Genomic DNA, 22,232 nt, shown 5'->3' on the forward strand with positions numbered 1-22,232 from the left:
TTTCTAATGTTCACGCCTCCTTGAGCCTATGCATAGCTGTTCTTTAAGGCTATTATCACTAAAGACAGTCTTCTTCATTGCCGTTATGTCAGCATGCAATGTGATTGAACTGCAGACGCTTTAGGTCCATTCGCACTACACCACATTCTTTCCAGATACACAGGTACCAAGGACTGGGGGGGCCTTCCTTCCATAGTTGGTGACTCCCTACCGCGTTGGCCAACTATTACTCTAGCAGTGTTTTCCTCAAAAGGAAAAGAGACTTAATAGTCTTCGCCTAACACTGAGCTTTTTAAGTCAACTGCACAAAATACCATTGGTTAAATGATCAGCTGTTTGTGGGTTTCTAGCAGTGCTTAATTTGTAAAATATTAAGTGCCGGTGCTCAAATTCTTTAGGGAAGCCACACCCACACCCCTGGCTCTACTCACTCCACCCACTTCCTCTATTGGCTCCACCCACCCACACCCAGAACTAGTATTGCTGAATGTGCCATAACAAGGGTTAGACTAAAATCCACAGGTTGAAAGGTCAGGAAATGAGCCATGCGCCTCGCCATAAGGATGCACTACAGGACAGTCTATATCCTGTTCTGTGCACCTGTGGCTGAGGGTCACTCACTAGCTACATGTCATTGAAGCACAGATGGGCGAAGCTGTGGCACAGCAAGATCCTGAGGAGGTGCCTGTCTCCTACAGGGGTGTAAGTCTGAAAACACCACACATTCACCCAGAGAGGTGGAAGACTGAGCACCACACACCCATGACATTTCACCTCCACATCCCTAGCCCACAGGAAGCCCATCAAGGCCCCATTAGCTCCTGTATACACAGGCCTACAGGATCTGACTTGAAGAACCCCTGCAGGTGATCGGCAGTGGGTAGAGAGCCATGCGAAGGACAGAGCTCCTGTCTGGAGTCCAGTGTTACAGCGAGCAGACACAGGTAAACTCTGAAATTAAAGCCCTGCTGTTCCTTTCTGATGATGCTTATTCTGGAATGTCACTTATTCATACCAGATTACCCCACCCCTTCTCCCTAGCTGCAACCGGACCTGACCCTCCAAAACAGAAGCATCAATCAATGCAATGCACTTGTAGGAACGCAGGCTCACAGTTGTAATATCCAATCATAACGTATTGTATCGCAACCGCTGCACCCTAAATACAGCAGCAGCCTTGGCCCTACCACAGAGAACAAGACTGGATTCATTGTGATATTATATATAATATTTATACAATCTTTGATTTTTAGATGAGCCACACCAATACTTCATAGACAAAAGTTGCAGGTGAGCTCTTTTTGTAATTGCTGTTCATATTTAATTTCCAGCTTAATAAGGTCCTCTAAGTTGTTTGTCACCATGCAATGTCCGGTTTTGTTTAGCATTAATCCATATGGACATAAAGAAAAGATTCCATTCTCCTCTAACCATTCCAAGCTTCAAATCGTAAACTGTGAGGAAAAAGTTGAGATGAATGTTCAAGGCAACAACAAACCAACAAACCAACCAACCAACCAACCAACCAACCAACCAACCAACCAACCAACCTCCCCCCCCCCCCCTTCCAGCCTCCTGAGAAATTCCAAGTTAAGCAGCTACAAATTACTTCAAAACAGAAACAGTGCTAATTCATCCTTTGCCAAACGATGAAGTGGCCAGGCTGCCAGAAGATAACTGTGGGTGCGCTAGTGTACATTACGTGAAAGGGGCACAAAGTGTGTGCGAGAGGGATAGTGGTATTTTTTTATTGGGCCAAAACACAAATATAGCGTGCATGGTTTACATTCTGCTGTTTTAATTAGTTTCAAGCTCAAAAGAAAAATTTTTCAATGTGAAACTAACCCTTGTTTTGGGAAAAAGTCAATCTAGTTTTAACGCCATCAGTCGCCATGAGCCATGGAGCCTGGAGGTTCTCCTAGCATCTTGCCTGAAGAGTGTAGTATTCATTTGATGTTGCCTTGTGTTGGCGGGGAAGCAGTGCAGATGGAAACTGCCACATCAAAAGTGGCACAGTCCGGGCCTTTGAGATGAATGCGCACATTTAAAATATCTGAGTGTTCACACACAAGACCTGTCTGATAATCATTCAACTGCGTGATTTACATCTAAGGTTACTATAAGAATGGAGATGCTAGAGCCAGGGGTCCTACAGTGGACCAATTTGCGCTAAAAACACAAACGCAGATAACCTGCAGGAACTTCTGTCCATACGTGTGTCACTGGGTTCTGCCTAAAACTTGTACTGCAGCTGCAGACAAGTGCTGTAACCTGCCCCATTTCATTTGCAGATTATGCAATAAGAAAAACATACCGGTTTACTTATGCGGAAAAACACTGGCACTGGCAATTTACTCTGGTAAACCATAAGTTGGGAGGTCAGGTGTGGTAGAGGAAATGGGCTGTTGAGTCATGAGGTGCTGAGCTTGAAAAAGCAGAGTTTACAGTTAACATACATTTATTTTCTGCAAAGAAATTGGTGAATAGGACACACAATAGTAAATCTGTACCAGATGAATCAACTTGTTGTAGTACTATCTATTACTCTCTTACCTGTGACCTGCAGTCTCCTTGGCACTGGCTCCATTAGAGCTGGCAAATAATGTGTTTTGGTGGGCCCCCGGCCCAGGCCAAGAGCATCAGCATGCAATGCAAATGACAAGTCAAAAGGAATAATTCATGGCCTGCTTCTGCTGGGTTTTCATTTCAGTTCATGCGAGTTGTTAACAGAAAGCAGCTACGCACTTTTTTTATTACTTCAACCATGTCGTATTAAGGTTATTGCTAGAGACCGGAACTTTCCAGGACCCAGTCTGCCTTGCCCGTAGCTCACCCATCAGCTCGCCCTCAACTGTAATCATTAACCAATGCGAAAGGAAATGTTCCTTGGAAGGCAGGCGTGCACTACTGACATCACTAACGTGATGCAGTAATCATGCCTGGACCTGGGTGGGCCATCCTGCAGGAAGGAGGACAACACATGACACAGGACAGGTAGGTACATTTCTTTTTAATAAACATTGGGCTCATCTCACTGGGGAGAAAAATCAAATAGCCTCGGCCCCGTTAAAAAAGTGCTGGTGCTTAGCACCTGAAAGCTCCTGCACAAATTCAGCACTGTTTCTAAGGGGGGGGGGGTCAAAGAAAAGGAAGGCAGTGCAGAAGAGGACCCTGACAAGGTGGCTAGTACTTTGTATTAATATATGCTATGCCCTGGCCAAAAATAACTCTGAGGTCTTGCATGTTCATTCCACTAGGGCAAAGACGCTACAAAGGCTGTGGTGAGAGGGGTGCCCGTTCTAGACATGTGCCAGCCTGACACGTGGGACTCGGTGCCTATGTTCACAAAACACTATTAACTTAACAGTAAGGTCTGATGGAATTGTCACTTTAACTGCTTGACTCTGCAGGGCGTATTGGACTTAGTCCATTCCCCAGGCTCTCTATCATTCGGGGGCACTACTACGGTCTCCATACTAATAGTGAGAAATGTATAGATAGAAGTACCTTAAGAAGAACAAGTTACTCATCTTCCGTAAAGCACTTTCTGGTGGATTACCCTGCTTTGTAGAGTGGCCTCTTTACCATCTAAAAAGGCCCCACATTAAAAATCAGCACACTGGCTCAGACAATTTGTTCTATGCTCTGTGTCTGAGGGCGTGAAAGGAGAAACATACATGAAACTGTCATCAGTACACAGGGAGCGGCTTATATGCAGCTCTGTTCTGTTACTACCGTGGCAGTACAGAATCACAGCGAAACTACATGGCACCACCTACCAGCACCTGAGAGCACTGATGAAGATTCTCGGGGTATGTTCTAAATGTGAAGAATCTGCACTTAGATTATCCACCAGAAAGAGCGCCACCTAATGGAAGCAACTTAGGGTTAGTAAATTGGAACGATTTATGCAGGTCACCTTTTATTTCTCATTTTAGATATGAATGCTTTTGTGCCCATCAGTGTAAAAAAATAAACATAAAACCTGGTCTTAAAAAGAGGACCGGGGGCGGAGGGGGGTCCTTTGGGGCGTTAAACTGAAAGAGCACACAAAATAATATGGTAGTAAAATTGCTGAAAGGGCTGTGCTTTCTGAACAGTAGTCACGCTCATCTTAAAAACAAGAGACTTAAAGCAGTAGTCACTTTTTCCCCCTCTAGAGTTTACAGCTGAAGTGGTCTTTTCTTTATTATTTGTAAGAAAAGGTTTACGAAATGGGGAGAAAAACAGAACTCTGTTGAATAACATGTTAAAAATAAAAAATGTGGGCTGTTTTCAAGTTAAAGCTTGATGAATTAATCTAAATGTCATACACTTGGAGAGGGTCTATTGATGGAGAATACATTTTGGAAGGTCTGAAATCTAGAAGTCTAGCGAGACACAAACTCATCCAGCCGTTTTGCCTCAGAGACAGGTTTTCATAGTTAGCTATCCTACCAACAAAGTGTAAGGCTCACACACACATGTAGTAGGTACAGCTCGGGCAGTATCAAACACTCAAGAGATACAGAACAGGATGGACAAGCAACCTAGAGGTTTGAACACAGGCCCCAGAGAGTATCTAATCAGCACGTCATGTTTAAATCCTCACGGAGTTGACCCAGTTTTGCTTCGGTTTTACTCCGGCTCAAGAACAGTCTTAAGATGCAGGCCCAATGCTCATTTCACAGAGTGATTTTATTCACTAGCAGCTTAAACCTTAATCATGACCCTGCACGTTTCAAATAAAATATTTTATATATATTTAATTAACTATTAACGTTAATAATAGTCCAATCCTTTTAGAAAGAAACAATCCAAAAGGCAATGTCCATCGTGCCGAGAGACCTGAACCAGTGTCCAGTACTGGGCCAGCCCCTCAGCACTGTCAGCAGTGCATCTGACCGCAAGTCTTTGGAGGGCCCCCCGCCCCCTCCTTTGGGTGGTCAGTTGGTGTGGTCCACCCTTACAAAGGTCTTTTTGTGTGGTCTTCCAGAAGGTAGACTATGAGCTCATAAGTGGACAGCACGATTGCTGTGTTTGGAATCTGTCGCACCAGCTGTGCTGAAAGTCCTCTGTAGAAAGCGGCATATCCCTCCTCACGGGCCACCAAGCGCGCCGTCTGGCAGAAGGTCTTGTATTTGGTGCCTTCCTCCCGTAACCTGGTCCGGATCACCTCTAGAAGTAAGAAAAGGCATGGTCAGAAGTAGCAGCAAGGAACTTCACAAAACAGGAAGTTGTGTATCTAACACAGATTCCATCTTGGTGTTGACGGACTGACCCAATTTACATACATCAACCATCTAGTAGTTTGTTACGACATACATTTAAAAACAGTGTATGACCATCGGTTTCTGCAATCGAACATAAGGGACGTTGATCTTAGTTGTAACTTATTTAAATATTTCTTTAGATAAAGTATTCATTGTGCAGACTTTTAACAATGACAGCGTAGCCTCCTTTGATATCCGAAATGTTTACAAAAATGGTGTTCGGGGCAAGACCATTAAAAAAGGACTTTTCCAGGAGAAAAGCCGCCGAGCTATTGAAATAACTCAAAATCGTACCAACACGATTTTCCAATAGTAGGATTATTCTAAACCTGGGAAGCATTAGAAGGCCTCACACCGGAAAATCCTCCTTTTACACTCATTTATTTAAATGTTTTGTAGAGAGCCAGTATGACCCCTCGGACTCATTTCAGGATGTTTTTAATCCTAATTTCCAAACTAATAACACGTTATATGAAATGTATAACAAGCAATAAACATTTAAAGATCATGTCTGCAGCTACTTGCAAAATATGTTTGGAGGTGTGACAGGTGCGTGAATACCACCAATTGTGAGTGTAAGATTAGAACTAGAACTAGCAAATCGATTTTTCTCACTTGACATTCCAATGGTGTGGTGGAATTTTCTGTAAATCTACTCACAGGGGTGGGCTGAAGGAGTTCCAGGGCGGTGTAACCTGTCAAAGCAGGTGAACACCCATAACCTCCAAGGCACAGATACATTTTCGGCAAGCACATTCCCTCCATGGATACTGTCAAAGAGATATTTTTGTAATGATTATAATGAAGTCCTTCTCTAGGCTGGGACAGGTCTGTGGGGGGAGCGGGGGTCCTCAAAAAATAGCAGCGGTGTAGAGAGAATGGATTTCTCCATGAAAACTGGGGCATTTTCTCATGGAGAACCAAAAAAAGTTTGTGTTTCTTCTGCACATGTGAAAATAAATACTTGCACCATTTTGCAAATGTGTAAATGTTTATGCATACTAGTACTTTTTGTAATTTGCCACAGATTCCCATTTGCTCTCCTTTCACTTTTGGTGAGTTGCAGGAATGGCAGAGTTGTATGCCATATATTGATAGAATACATTTCTAACTTTGCATCTGGGACCTTTGTGAACTGTAGGTACAGTTTCCTGCTTTCAGACCCGAAGGTTCTTATTCCATAATCTTTAATCCATCTTCATATTTACTTGGTTTATTAAAGTGATACACTGTTTTTCACTTTTGCATTATTCAATGGTGACCACCGATTCCCTTGGAGGAAAAGGAACAGATAATCTCCGTATCTTGATTTACAGAAGAGGATCCCAGCTTTTTTTAGTTCTGAATTACAGGCAGCTTTTAGCTTACTTACTGTGGACAGTACCAATACTTACACTAGGCTTTGGACCAACACACTGCTGGCTTTTTTGACCGTCTCATTTGCTTGTTTATTGTTATGGAATTCTCTTCCTAGTCTTGTGCTTGCCCTCCCCTGGAGCATAGCTTCTTTATTATCCTTTGGACTGCCTGATTGTACCCTTCCACTGAGCCAGTACAGGAAACCACTTTCTTTTTTCTCTCTTTCAGCACTCTTATTTGAGTGCATGCATTTTCTTGCTCTCTCCCTTTTCAAATAACCACTCCTCGAATCATACACAGTGCTGCTACCGCCTCACGACCTCGTTCTCCCCTTCACTTTCACCTTTTTTCCACCATCTTGGAATGGTAAGCTATAGAAAAAAAGGGCACCTGTGTAATGATGCACGCATGCATATAAGTTATCACATTGGGCTGATGTAGCGTCACAACATGCCTGCGTGATGGCGCATTATTTTTATTAAATTTTTTGCCAATACGGCACATCAGCCAAAACCATTGGCAAAGCCTACTGGGCTGCCAAGCAATACTCTTTTTTGGAATGGCTCCGGATTTGTAGCTCACCCGTTCTCATTTTGTCCAGAAAATGGCCTGATATTTGACATGAAAGTTAGCAAATAGAACATAAGCAGTGAAGAGCAGTATACCAAACTCTTTGCCTGAGGAGATTAAAACATACCGTGTGGGTAAGCGATGCAAGAGGCACAGCCCTTGGAGAATGCTGCAGCCAACATTAGCCCCATGAAGTTGGTGGATCCCTTGTTGTTGGAGGGGGCTGGCGATGAAGAGAGGTGCCCTGCCTTCACTTGCTTTCTTAAGGCCTCATAGATGACAAAACAGATGATGGTCTCCGAGATTCCAGCATAGGAGGCAGTCAGACCCCTGTAGAACCCTCGCACGCCCTCTGTATGATACACATAACGGGCACATTGCAGGGCATTCCTTGGCTTCAAACCACGCACCCTAAAAAAATAAAAAGGATAAATGAAAGTTAGTGCAGCAAAAAACTCCTATGTCCATTGAAAGGAACACAAACAATTAACTAAGACGGTCGGTTAAGGAAGAAAAATCACATGGCCACAGCAAGTCATATCATAACCAAGACTAGGAAGAGGGTGTCCAGGGCCTTCCATGCAGTTTGGCAGCGTACCCTTTATACTTAGGGAAATCTTCCGTCAGGTGAGGTAAGGTCAGACATGCTTTAGGTGCCACAAATATGAAGTCTTAGAGGTTCGGCGAATCACAAAAAGGCACTCGCCGCTATCAGATCAAAATTAACCCATTTATAAAGATAAGCATTCCAGAGCTTACGTGTACAAAGCTTTACCACGAGAGAAAATAAGGACTTCACTGGTTATACTAAAAATATGCATCAACACCGAGACAACAATCACTCAAGCTTTAATATCAAAAAAAGTAACAAATGGGGGAACATTCCAACTACCGCATCAAACAAGGTACAGCAACTGGCAACTAGCGCCCGAGCTCATCTACTCTGTCAAACAAGACAGCAACAGACAGCGTCTATTTCAGCCGTTATCCCTAGCAAGATCCAAAACTAAGAAGAGACAAACACACTCTAGCTGCTGTGGTACAAGGTAAAAAGTAAACATTTCCAGCCCATGGATTGAGGGAATTTTTACAGCTGCTCGCTCTTCCTCACTTTTCTTGTGCTGCATTTTGCTTTGCTGCTTTACCTGCTAATAGCTGCTCTTTATTTGGTTGTTATGCAGTTAGGTGGAAATTTTTTTAACCAGCCACTATTGTTTCATTACAGCGTGCTTTGACTGGGTTTTCAATAACTTGCATCTTATGAACCACATGTCAAACAGCGGCCATATGATGGAGCATCGGCAGGTGAACTGGGTCTGGAGAACAGGCCTATCCGAATCCACACTGTTCATGGCCCTTTTTTAGGGATACATGCCAGTGGCTCTGCAGCTTTTGCACTGGCTGCTCCCTGCTCCTCTTGCGGGTGATGTGTACAAGGAAGCTAGTAATTCGGGTTTAAAGTTCACAGCAAGGATTTTCTGTTTAGAATCTGAGTTTCTACTACCAGAGTAGGGGCACAATCTGCCTCAGTTTCACCTCCGATGGAAGTGCCAGGAACCCCCAGCTCACAGACGCACCCTCCCCTAGTATTCTTCTTGTGCTGGTCCTAAGCACTGTTTCCATGGAAGAATCCATGATTTCTCACATGGGTCTTCCCAAGGTCAAGCTGCAGGAGGAAGGAGGAGGACAACTGGCTTACTTCGCACTTAATATGCACAGCTCAGCAGGTCCTCAGCAAGCTCTCACGGTGGAACTGCTCTAGTGTCCATCCTCCATTGGGTTTACCAAACTCATCAATACTACACCACCCCAGCAATCTCAATATTTGGCTATCTCACCCCTCGTTCCCATAAGTTGAAATCACGGATATACGGTTTTCCAGTCACCCACTGGCGCTCAGTATTGAACAGGGGATTTTTTGCCAAAACACATGCTTCTATCTCGTCTGCCTGTCTTGCTGAGGGTTTTCTATGAGGGTTTCTTGCATTTAAGCCTCCTTATTAGTGTACTGGCCCAGTTACCGACACATGTAGCTAGCATCCTTTCAGCGGGAAATAACCATGTGTCATGGGTGTTTATTTAACCAGATATCATCGCTTCATGTGTTGTGTAAAGATAGGCTTTAATTACTTGGTTTTTTTAACTTGTTTTTTTCTAATATTTTCCTCCATGGAATTAATCACTTTCCTGTTCATAACTGGACTTCTGAACTAATGTTTAAACTTTATATTTTTATTCTGTGCCCACGGTTTCTTCGTAAAGTGCTCTCATTGAGCAACCTTGTTCATCATCAACTAAAGGGTTATCTTAGCAGAGTTCACACCCTACAGAGCTTAAACCTCAGCTGGTGATCTGGTCTACTGCGACAAGTAGACGTCATGTGGACAATCCACAATCTTAGGAAACCATAGAGTACAACCACAAAGAAGAGATCCCAGGATCCAAACATAAAATCATGACCAATTCAACATAAGACACAAGGCATGTTACCAAGTAAACCACTCACGTCATCACACCATTGAGGAACAAGATCGTACCAATGAGCAGGTGAGGATTGCTTTGAACTCACCCCAAATGTACTCTGAACGTAGCCACCGACCCCCAACCCCTCCATTACTGCATCAACCGCAAACCCCGGCGCGAACACGCAGCTACCACCTGACCCTTACCTGCGATCGAGCTGCATCCTGGTTTTCACCATCCAGATCGGGTTCATCAAGGAGTTAGTGATGAAAGCTAGGGGAGAAAGTTACAATTGAGGGAGCGGTTCCTCTGCCCCACAATAGTAAAAAGTCACCAGCTTATAGTGAGAAAAGGGTGTCGACCTGAAGGTGTGCTCCTTCACAGATGGACAGTATGTGGTATATTATCCCTCATCAGACGCTTAGGCTGCCAGGTCGCGCTCTATCTCTGACACCATGCTCCTTCCCTCGCCTTTTCAGTTACAAACCTCTGACTGGATGTGCTAGCCCAACTGCTTCATTTGTAGAGAACGATAACTACTGAAAATAGAGGGCCTGATTCACAAAATGGCCTCCGCACTCGTGGTAGAGGCCCCACAGTCGTGGCATGGGGCCTTAATCGTGGCGGGATCTCCGCAAAGAGTAACTACAGTTCGGAGGAACCGCCAAACTACAGGGCGTCGACCACGAGTGTGGAGGCCCAGCACTCGTGGCGTGGGACCTCCGCAACGAGTAACTGCAATTCGGAGGATCCACTACTACTCTGGGGCCTTCACCACCAGTGCGGAGGCCCTTTGTGCATAGGCCTAGAGTATCCTATCTGCACAGAGCGATCCAGCAGCCCATCCTGAAAGGAGGTGTGGTGGGAGCTGTAGGAGGGGTACAAAAAGGGGGTGGTGATGGGCGAAGCATCTGAACCAATCAAACACTCACACCCAGTCAAAAGATCTGGGTTTAATCCATCACCGTTCTTTAGCCCACTCTGCCACCCCAGTTCAGACATGGCTATATGCAAATCAGTCTGACCCTGTGCCTCATGGGAACAGTCCAGCCCGAACTGCCAAGCCATGCCTTCCCTGGACCGGAAACAAGCTTCCGAGGACCGGTTTCTGGCATTACAGCCGTCTTCAGCCCGGCTTGCTTGAATCCACTGGGGTGAGTGTTTGATTTGCTCAAACGCTCCGTCCATCATCCCCTTTTGTATCGCTTTGTTCGCCCTAAGTGTGGCAGGGTATGCTCAGACGCGAGTCCCTTGCTCACTTGGCCACTGGATTCAAGATAGCCTGGCTGATGAGGATTATGAATCCGAAACCGGTCCCAGGATGCTTGTTTCCGGTCCATGGAAGACATGGCTTGGCAGTTCGGGCTGGACTGTTCCCATGAGGCACAGGGTCAGACTGATTTGCATATAGCCATGTCTGAAATGGGGTGGCTGAGTGGGCTAAAGAATGGTGATGGATTAAACCCAGATCAGTTGACTGGGGGTGAGTGTTTGATTTGCTCAAACGCTCCGTCCATCATCCCCTTTTGTATCGGGAGCTGAAGGAGGGGCAGATACCCTCAATGGGAAGGAGCATACTTTCCAGTAACACCTTCAATCATAAGCCCGCAGAATGCCTTCCCTACTGTTAGACACCTCCAATAATATGGAAAGTGTTTGCAAATGATATAAATACATGTAAGATCCCACACCAGTCAACTAATAATACAGATAAGTAACGTTCGTTTTTCCAGAATAAGATCTTCCGAGGAATCAGAGGCTGTAGACAACAAAAAACAGCATTCAGTCCTCAAAGGCAGGCTCTCACTGGGGAATTATCTGCTAAACAGAGTGATTATTCACATTAAGAAGAATGCCGAGATATGAGCCCATCGCACTAGGTCTGCGGTGTAGGTATCTCCCATATACATATATATATATAGTTTATTATAACCATCTCCTCTCCATGCCGAGATCTGACGAGAAGCGGAGATGTCCCAAAGTAGAAGACATTTATACCTAGTGTTAGGAGTACCTTTCCCTCTGCTCAATGCTCAATTTGTACCAGTGGTTGCAGGTGGTGGGCACTGGCACTCATTTTCTGGGTTCAGGACTTATTTTTCATTATCATACTTTGGTCCAGAGCAAGGGGAAAAAGCAGAAAAGCGAGGACGAGAAAGGTAGGAAAATAGTGACAATGAGACCGAAGTGATTGAAAAGAACTTGCAAGAGATTTAAAGACAGCAAGAATAAGGGGTGGTGGGGAGAAGTGGAATATATAAATTAGGCAGCATTGATATTCAGCATCTCGACAGCGCCACCAGTGGGCTACTAAGGCAAACTTGGGCCCTTCACATATTTTTTCTAACAAATTAAGGACAGTGTTGTCTGGCAGAGGGTCAAACAAAAAGATCAGCGAAAAACCTACTCTGCGGCCTGTTTATACAGCCTGTACAGCCATGGAAAACTGAACAGGGAACTTGCTCAAAGAGGACACCAGGGGGCCCCCTTGGCCCACAAGTTCTTAGATTAGGCGCAGCACCCGCTCTAGTACGCAAACCTTGGCCGTAGCCCATCTGCTCATCCAGGGGAGTAGTCGCTATAAATTAGGGGCACTGTGGTGCTTGAATTGAGGCCTAGGGGATCTTCACTGCGCCCATGCCGCAGCAGCTGAATGCCCACTGCGTGCTTGGCACCGTCCCGAGTCTGTAGTAGGTATGCCCACTTCCTTGTGTAGAAGAAAGGTCCCAACGTCCCTCCTGGTACTGGTCTTGTCCCCTCACACCTTGAGAAGTTGTGGCACTATCTCCACAGTTGTGGTTTTACATTCAGCTACGGACGGGAGTGGGCATTAGTAAGAGCATAGACGGCTCTAGACGGAGTAAGGTCTATGCTGCGTGCAGGTTCCTAGGAGGGAGAAAGAGTGGGTGGGTGGGTGAGTGGGTTTGGGTGAGTGAGTGTATCCACATTACTAGTCCAGGTACCAAAGCACAGCCCCTCACCACCTTCTTACAGCATCTACCATTCCTATGTGACGCTTACAGTTTATCCATTTGTATCGCTTCCTTGAGTGACTTTACAACTTGTACATTTGCAAAAAAAATCTGCTTGCATCTTTTATGTAACGCACGTAATACTAAGTCCTTATGTTTTGAAACTGGTTCTTATATAAAGCGCTCTGACACCTTCGGATAAAGTTCGCGCTATATAAAAGCGCATTAAATAAATAAATAACTCTCAAGCTGTCCAAGGCCTGACGCGAGACGTTCTGGCAGCACACGCTTTTGGTTTGCATTGCCCATGCATTTTGTTCCTTGTTTATTTAATGGCACAGTGCACTCTGTCCTCGTCTATAATCCGACCTGCGGAATGGATTTCAGGCCACACAGATGTCCACTGGAAATGGCTGTTGTAAACATGGCCGCCCAGCCTTGACACCGCACTGTGTGAACTAAACAACCACAATGGAGCCTAGATAATCATGGGCCCTAACAGACCCGGGGCCCTAACAGACCCGGGGCCCTAACAGACCGGGGGCCCTAAAAGACCCGGGGCCCTAATTAACAATGCGACCTGAACTATAAAAATCAATTCACTGTGCCTAGAAGCAACGAAATGTAATAGTGTGCATAAGGCAAACGTAGAGTAAACAGAAGCGATGAGGGAAGGGAGCTGCTGCGGCTGGTTCATTTGTAGTGAAGATGGCGACAGCAGAGCCTGGGTTTCTAAATCCCTGCCTCGCGAGTCAGTGCACGAGGTCCCTGGTGTACTCGGGAGTGAAGGGGGGTTTATGGAAGGGTGCATGCGGAGACTGGGCGCTTAGAAGGGACCGCGCCCCCACGCAGGAGTCAAGCCATCCTTCAGATTGTCCAGAATGAAAGTGAGGAGGCTAAGCGCTGCGGTATCACAGGGCCAGGCCTGGGCCTGGTGCTGCTGGCCGGAGAGAGGGCGCGCAGGGCTGGCTGGGCGTCCATTCATGGTTTCCTTGGTTCAAGGTTCAGACACGTGCGCAGTCAGGGCCTCTGATGCACAGCCGGGGCCATCTCAGCTCAGCAGGTAAAGAGAGCAAAGGATGCGAGGAAGGAAAAGAGGGGGGGGGGTGCAGGAAAGATACACTTGAGGCTCTAAAGAGGACACCGAGGGGCAGAGTGGGTACAGCCGCCACGAGAGCTGCAGGAGCCCTGGCACGGATCCACAGAGGCGGAGGACAGGTCTGCGCCGGACGGAGAGCAGAAGTATTGAGGGACCAGGACAACCCCTCAATGGATGCTGAAGGCACCCGACTAAAAGCGGTTCTGAGAAGTTAAGCAATAACAAGCTTGTACATGGACGCGGTCTGCAATAAATGCAGGCATAGCCGCCCCCTCCTCAGCACGGAATGTGAACATTGCCTTTGGGGAGGAGGGGGGGGGGGGGGGCGCAGAGTCCTGGCTGTCCTTTTATAGGTTATTTAATGGGTTCTTTATCCATACTAGGGGGGCGAAAGGCACGGAGGGGCAGAGTGGGCCACGGAGGCACCAAGCATGGTTTATACGGGCAGAAGGGAAACAGCAGAGCCACGACCAAGACCTGTGGGGGCTGAGGAGGGACAGCACAACCGGCATTGATGGGGCACAGTAGGCACGGACTAGGGAAGAGCAGAGATAGCACTGGGACAGCAAGCCCTTTATGATCATAGGCGCCGGTAGTAGGGGTGCTTCAGCACCCCCAAACGAACCATGCTGGGGTTCCGAAGGTGAAGGAGCAGTAGAGATGCGTTTTGATCTCGTCTCATTTCCTGGGCAAATGACAGGCTATGTATTCTGACAAGTGGCGGCTTCTGCAAATGGAAAGGCTTTTCTAAACTCCATTATGTGACAATATTGCAGGGGTACAGGGAGTGTGAAAGCATAGGCTGGAGAATATCAATTTAACAGTAACATTTAAGTACATATAAAGGAACAGTACAAATATTTCAAAATAGATCAGCAAGTAAAAAAGCACAAATGAACCCATTTTTTGTAATTCTGAAGTGTGACGGAAACAGATTTTAATGGGACCAAACAAAATCAAGTCACTTTTCTTGGTGATGTCGCAAATTATAAATATTTGCTGGAACCCAATTTCCACACATTAACTTCAGCACGCTATAAAGTTTTATATACAGTCTGTGGAAATTTAGTGGCCATTTCAAGGGAAAATGTGCCATCTTAAAAATGAGTGTGCTACCGCACCATGCTTTAGTAATATACGAGTGACTGCTCGAAAATGCACTACCAGCTACATACCACACCCTTCCCACTCTCCTGCTGAGTGGGTGTGGCTCATTTGCTTTACTTATTCCTTATGTATAGCTAGGATTTTTTGTCATATAACATTCATAGCAGCCCCTCCCCACTGTGAAAATTGTTCCAGCATCACTGTTTGAGGGCTAAGAGACACCTTAGTAATTTAGCGACTGCACCAGAGGTGCATAGAAGGGCACAAGCTGCGAGAGGGGGACAAAAGCGGTGCTAAAAAGGTACTGGAGAGGGTACAGAGGGCAGAGCAGGCAAGGACGGTTAAAGAGGAAGCACAACAAGGATGCACAAATGCGGGAAGCAGAGTCTAACTTACCTGCAGAACCCGCCGAGAACATGTGCACAATGTTACTGTTGGGCACGAAGACCCCATTGTAGAACTCCTTGGCTCTGGAGTAGGATGCAAAGTAGAGGGCCCTGGTGAGGAATAAAAAAGTATTTGTTTAATATAAACCACGTTAGCAAAACCCTCCACATCTGGGACACCGCCAGCTACCAAGAGTACAGAGGCACATTTCATACAGTTCAATCAGTCCTTGTCCACCATCCTCCACCTCAAGCTACTTTGGCATAGGTCATGGTGAAAGGTGGCTTACCTTGACGGTGCGACTCCCACCAGGTTCGGACCCAACCCTCGAAATAGTGACCTTGGGCCCTCCTTTTCCAGAATGGACCTAAAACGAGAGAAAAAGAAAAGCTCATGAGGACATGTAATGCTCAGATTCTGTTGCCAGGGAGAGAGAGGTCAGCTAAGCACATGAGAGCAGCCTGGACAGGTAAATGATTCACCAACTCAGTCACAGTCACAAGAAAAGCAAACAGTGAGGGCCCCTGACACAAAGAGCACACCTGTGAGGCCTGTGTATCAACACAAGCTCATGGCAGAGGGCAGGTGACGAGCAGCCCTAGAGAGCCGGGTGTGTTATCTGGTGGTCATTAGTTGTAAGCTAGGCTCTGCCAACTCATCCACCTGGGGAAGGGAGTTGTGCATCGAGAGATGCAAAGGAGCTAGGTTTGCTTGGGTTTTACTTCAGGAGGGGATTAAGTCCACACAGATTGAGGTGGTGGTATTTAGTTACATAACCTTTGTAATTACACCGTGCATGCGGATTCAATACCTGGGTTTACTGTTTTGCGGAGACGGTCACGGTTTAGCGCCTTACTTTCAACCAAGGGGCTCCGTCATCACTAAAACCTGCCATTTTCATGCAAAGACTTGCACAATATTTGTCTGTGGCAGTGGGTTGACGGGGCGGGGGTGGTCCACTTTGTTCTTTTTGGCATTGCTGACATGATGGATGGCCTATTATAGAACACACAGTGCGACTACATGTCCATAATAAGGCGTCACTGGGAGAGCTACAATACAAGGCTGCTTTCCTCCCTTTCTCTGGTCTGTGCACAGACTCCAGATGGTGTCCACATTAACCCAGGAGCGTATTTAAAGCTTTTTTTTTACATGGCTTGAGTCAGTAATCTTCAGTGGGTAAAACAGCAGAAGACTTCTGCCTGGGTATTTCCAGATGGAAAGTAGAGGCATGAACTGGACAAAGGGATGTGTACTCCAGAAGACAGAGGAAGCCACATTAGCCGTATCTCAAAGACGGCATGTAGCCTTTCCAGCGGGTTGAGAACTAGAGGCACTATAAAACACAAGCCTTTAATCGCTGTGCCAGGGTTGTGGGTCAGAACCGAATTTCAGTACTTTGGACAAAACCACGTGGTACGGTCACCGAGGCCGTTTAACAGAGAGACTAACGCTACTGACAGGACCAAAGGTACTCACTGCAGCAGATCCACAGAATGACTAAAAACACCAGCAGACTCGGATGATACCAGCACATCTCCAGTCCACAGAAAGGCTAACACCACCAACAGACTCCGGGTACTGTATAGAACTGCAACCGGTCCACAGAAAGACCAACACCACCAACTAAACTACACAGTTGCTACAGTAGGTGCACAGAAACGGAACCGTAGAATACTATCACTGCAGGAGGGATACAGTAAGACAGACAACACGGTCATGGCAGCCTGTCCTCAGAGTGACCAACACCACCAACAGGATATCGTATTGTATATAACCGCAACCGGGCCACAGAGAGACTAACACCACTGACAGGACCAAAAGGTACTCACCACAGCAGATCCACAGAACGACTAAAACAACCAGAAGACCCACATGATATCAACACACCTGCAGTCCACAGAAAGACTAACAGAACCGAATGAACTACAAAATACTGCAATTACAGGAGGTCTACAGAAAGACCGACAGAACACTGACATGGCAGCCTGTCCTCAGAAAGACTAACACCACTGACAGAACCACACGATTCTGTGCCCCCAGAACAGTCTAACATTGTTGTGCGGGATACCATTTGGTTCTTTAGTGCCTGTGATTCAAAGTCTTCCTTGTCTCATTACTTCAATATTTCAGGTCGCCTCTAATGAGCAGTTAGTTGCACTGAGATCAGCTTTTGAACTTGCGTTGCTTATACTGTGCGCTCTCATGCTGGTGATTAATGAGGATGTGGCGTAGTGGCTGGAGCTGCTGACTAGGGAACCCAGTTTCCGTCTCGGGTCAACATTCTGTGATTCTGGGCAAATCACTTATCTCCCCGTCCCTACCAAAAATGTATGTGTCCTTGTGTAATGTAACTAGTGGTCGTGTAAAGCGGTCCAATATCTTCGGGTCGCGTTTGCGCTATATAAAAACTGCAGCAAAAAAAAAAAAAAAAAAAAAAAAAAAAAAGGAGTTTATTTTTAGATCAAGTCGAAGGGCTGGGAAATTCTCCAGCGTTCTTCGGCACAGTGCCTTTTACACTGACTCTTATCGCCTCAGGCAGATTCTGGGCCTGTCTCCTTACCCAGTTACCCAAGGTGAACCTATGAGTTCCACAAGTCCCGGTTTGCCTTGCCAGGTCTAACCACTAGTTTGCACGAAAACGTGGGTAGTGCCTCAGTTGTTGCAACAGAACAGGGAAGTCTGGCAACTCTGTTGTTCAGCTACATGTTGGAGAATGCTTTGAAGTTTATGTACAAAATAAACCACCATCCTTGAGAAAAATAATGAACGCTTATATTTAATAGAGTTATCAATTGCAATGAAAGGACAATCAACATTGGAATACTATGGGACTATCATGAGAGAATACCACGAGAGTGAAATCCCTCAATAGAAGTATACACAGCACTAACAATTGACATTTATCAAAAATGCTAAAAGGTTGAAAACAGCAAATCCTGATAAGTGCAAGATGCTGCTCAGTGTTCAGAGTGATTCATAAGATCTAGCAGTGAGCTAGGTTGCATTAGAAAAACAAAGCACCATATAAAAAGTCCAGGATCCGAAAACATTGTAATTTCAAAGGATTAGTCATTGCATTGCACATATGGAGTGATGTTGATGTTTCGACCCAAGCTCATAAAAGGACATCATCAGGACCGGTGATTATAGTTTCTGAAGGAAGCGGAAAAGAAATACATAGCACCAGATAGAAACGGCATTGCCAGCACTGGCAGGCAAGAGGGGACTTACAAAAATGTCTTGGTCCAAGGCCTAATTCCTTTCATTTAAAGGAAGAGAACTTTTTTAAGTTGACACATGAAAAATTATGAGTCGGAGGGGAAAAAATACTTTATGGTTTGTGGTGACATAAAAAAAGTCAGAAAACAGGAAAAACGTGTTCGAAAACAAGATAAGCGCCAAAAAGCAGGTTGAAAGGCCAAGGACAAATGCAAGGTTAGATGTAAATGCATACAGCAGAGGAATGTGAACTGATAAAAAAAAAAAAAAAAAAAAAAAAAAGGGGGGGGGGGATCAGTTCTACGTTGGAGGAAAATATTCAATTGGAGTACGGCCTGAAGTTGCATCGGACCACTGGGTGCAAAGCAGGGAGAAATCAATGGGGTGCTTGTTGAAGTGCGTCATAAAAAGTACCGGTGGAAAATGTAGGAGCCGCCATCTCAGATCTTTCAGAGAAAGAGGGGTACTGCATGCGAGCCCATGGTGCAGAAAATGGCGATTGGGTCACAGTGGGGCCTGGGGATGTGAGCTAAAGAGAAGGGGTGTAAGAGGATTAATAATGCAAAGAAAGGGAAGTAAGGAGACAGAGTGAGCACAAATCCAAGTTGACAATGACAAGAAAGTAGAGCAGTTGATCTATAAGTCTCAGACATCGATATTATGCCAGCATCACAATACCAGCATTAGTACCAATTATATGAACGAATATATAAACAAATCAGTTGGGAAAACATCCGATCTTCCAATGGGGAAAGCGGAATGATTAATATATACTTAGGATGGCTAATAGCAATAGAAAAAGCAACCATACAATGTAGAATGGGCCAGATTTTTTTTCTTTGACTGCACCCAGGTAAGCACTATCTAGTGGGTTTACGTGCTTACAATTATTTACTAGCTGCTCACCATATCACCCAGATGCAAAATAATTTGGCCCTCCCTGTGCCCCCCCCCTCCCCCGGCGGATTGCACTCGGGCCCTGGTGAGACTCCGGCCTTGCTCTCCTTTAAGTAGAAGGGCTAATTCATTTTCAAAGGGGCTATTGTCTCTGTTGTAAAGTTTATCTCCAGATTTTTGTCCAAATCAATGAGTGTTCCACTTGTTTAGATTACAGTCTGAGCAGAGTCCGTTTTTGGCAATGGTTTACCACTTCTGCCCCCCTAGCGTTGCAGCAAAAGGTGTGGAAGGGGGCTTCGGACTTCTCAACAAGGTTCATCTATAAAAAAAAGCAATAGGGAAGAGAGTTGCTCGCCACGCCGTCATTTATAAATTGGCCACATGATGGCTTCCTTCGCTCTTCAAATCGATCCCTTGTCCAGGCCACAGAGCGGCCCAAGATGAATGCTCTGCAAACCCTGGACCTGCAGCCTCAGCATCTCTCCCTCCTCCCCCTCCCAGGATACTGCAGGCCCAGTCACCCGTGGCAGGATCAAGACAAGATTCCACACCAGCATCCGCAGCCCCCCCCGCTGCAGGGAGGGCCAAGTTAAGCCAGCATCAGCAGACCTTCATATCATGGAGAGGTTTGTAGCCCCTCTACAGGACCATATCCTGCACCCACAGCAGGAGCAGCCCTGCCCTCCGCCTTAAGAGTAGAAATTCTGTATCTCACCACCTACAGCAGTGGAAGACCAACCCACAAACATGTGAATTCAAAATTGGGGCCAGAATCCCCTGTAGCAAAGAGGCCGTCGGTTGAAAGAAGTCACAATAGGTTTCAAAACCTGAGCAGCCATCAAAGGAACGTTCTAAACAACGTAGGGTTAGTGATGCTGGACGGGTTTGTGTGTAATATATCTTCTTCTACCCCATTACCACCACTACTGGTAGAAGAAGGTACTTTGTCACCATCACCAGCACCCTGAAGGCCTCTCCCTGCAGGAGTATGGCATTGTCCCTCACCAAATCGCAAACGAGAGGCGAGATCCCGTGTTTTTTACTGAAACAAATGACCTCCAAGACTGAAGCATTCTGGATGCAGACAGAGGCCCGAAGGGGTTATGGTGATTGATGCAGACAAGGAAGACGCAGGGGTTGGTCAGACAAAGGTGCATTATTGCATCCAGTAGCCAGACACATCAGTAGTCCCAGTGGAAAGTCAATTGCAACACCTGCATGGAACAGGGGCTCAGTAAGCCAATGAAAGAGACAAGGGAGCATAAGAACTCCTTATTGACATAATGAAGATACTCAGGGCACAGGTCTCAAGACTGTTGAAGCACAGGAGAAAGGGTAGCGAATCTAAAAAAGGTATGAAAATCCAATTGCTTCCTGCAGACAGGTTGTCACCATTGCCATTGGAAGTTACCAGTGTTAAGGCCAAATGGTTGACCCCAATCCCTGCTCACATTGGACATGCAGATTGCACTCTTAAAGCCCATGATTGGTACTCGCAGCTTCCACTGTAAAAGTGTTCATAATGGGTAAACACGAATGGCTTCCAATGGAATTGTGCAAGCAAGCTCAGCTTCCGTGGATAATAACCATGTTTGGAAACACACTGCTATCTGTGTTGGGTCATCCTCAGCGCCTCTCATTCAGAGTTTACTTTCTGCATCATTAGCTGTGTGAGGTAAGTCGTGCAGAAGCAAGGACCACCATAGCGTGCGAGGCACGTAGAGCACAAAGGAGAGCCTAAAAATCGACAGCCAAAGCCAGAACAAAAAAATCAACATGCAAAAAAAGTGACATCTAAAACATGGCGCCACAAACTATAAAGAACATTTGGAGATAATGATGAAATGCAAAAATGTAATTCCTGATCTGGACTGAAAAGATACAGCCATAAGTTGCACTGGGCTCCCAGGAAAGCAGAGATGGCCTCTCGCCAACCGTCTACTGGCACAATCAAAGGAGGCAACCCACCGTCCATGGAGCAGGCACCCACTACACAGCATAGTGTTCTCTCCTCTACAAACCGCACTCTTTTCATGCAGAGCCCTCTAATTTAGTCAGCATCTCTCTTTTTATAGCGAGATCCCTCCAACATAAGCAACCCTCCTTTTAAAATAGCCAAGGATCTCTCTCATATGCACTATTATGTTATTAGAAAGCCCCCTGAAATAGATTGTAACATAAAGAGGCACTTTAGGCAGCTCAATGTCTCTGGGCTTGCTTTGGTCACTGCTATCCTCCTGAATCTAGCACCACCACCACTCACTCTTCCAAGTGACTGCTAGGGAAGCACATGCCGTACCCTGCAAGGCCTCTACACTTCAATTCCTATTAGTACACAGATAACATAGTGCAGAACTATGTACAACGTCTGTGGGCACAACTACTTCCTCAGAACGACCAGGAATTTCCTCATTCTCAGGAGTCTGCCATGACAATGAATCCTATGATGGAAATCCGCAACCAGTCTAGCCCAACTTCATGATCTAACACTCAGCATCCCTAGGAAAGTTCCTGCGCCTCCCTGCCACAGAGCACCTACATTTGAAAATGTGTGAAAACAGACCACAAACACCTTTTTAAGAAATGGTCTCCAAGACACTACAAAAATCTTTATCTTCCATAAACATCTCCACACAAAATGTACCCCTTGCACCTTCTTCCACTCTAGCACTTGCCCTCTGCATAGGCCAGGACTGGTGCTAAAACAGTACATTAACCGGGAGCTCAAATAAGTAGTAAGTGAATTTGGCTGGATTTAGAGGTTATGTATTGATATATGTGCACACGGTCCAGATGTTGATCTTCTATATTTTGGAGGCTATGGAAGCAGAGGAGATTCAAAACAGTCTCGGCATCACTAGCTTTTCCGCCCACTAACACTGGCGACACACATTGGTCTAATCA

General features: G+C 45.8%; 1 protein-coding gene across 1 annotated transcript in view; it reads right to left on the reverse strand.

Annotated features, from left to right (window-relative positions):
* Window positions 1-4,658: 4,658 nt before the first annotated feature.
* Window positions 4,659-22,232, reverse strand: part of SLC25A33 (solute carrier family 25 member 33) — a 91,157-nt gene continuing 73,583 nt past the window's right edge. The window contains exons 3-7 of the mRNA XM_078642300.1: window positions 15,499-15,576; window positions 15,219-15,319; window positions 9,851-9,917; window positions 7,309-7,592; window positions 4,659-5,157 (exon numbers count right to left, since the gene is read on the reverse strand). Coding sequence (XP_078498426.1) covers window positions 4,946-5,157; window positions 7,309-7,592; window positions 9,851-9,917; window positions 15,219-15,319; window positions 15,499-15,576 — 742 coding nt within the window. The 3' untranslated portion in view covers window positions 4,659-4,945. The remainder of the gene's footprint in view (window positions 5,158-7,308; window positions 7,593-9,850; window positions 9,918-15,218; window positions 15,320-15,498; window positions 15,577-22,232) is intronic.

Source organism: Lissotriton helveticus, chromosome 5_1 (genome assembly GCF_964261635.1).
Source record: "Lissotriton helveticus chromosome 5_1, aLisHel1.1, whole genome shotgun sequence".
Lineage (NCBI taxonomy): Eukaryota > Metazoa > Chordata > Amphibia > Caudata > Salamandridae > Lissotriton > Lissotriton helveticus.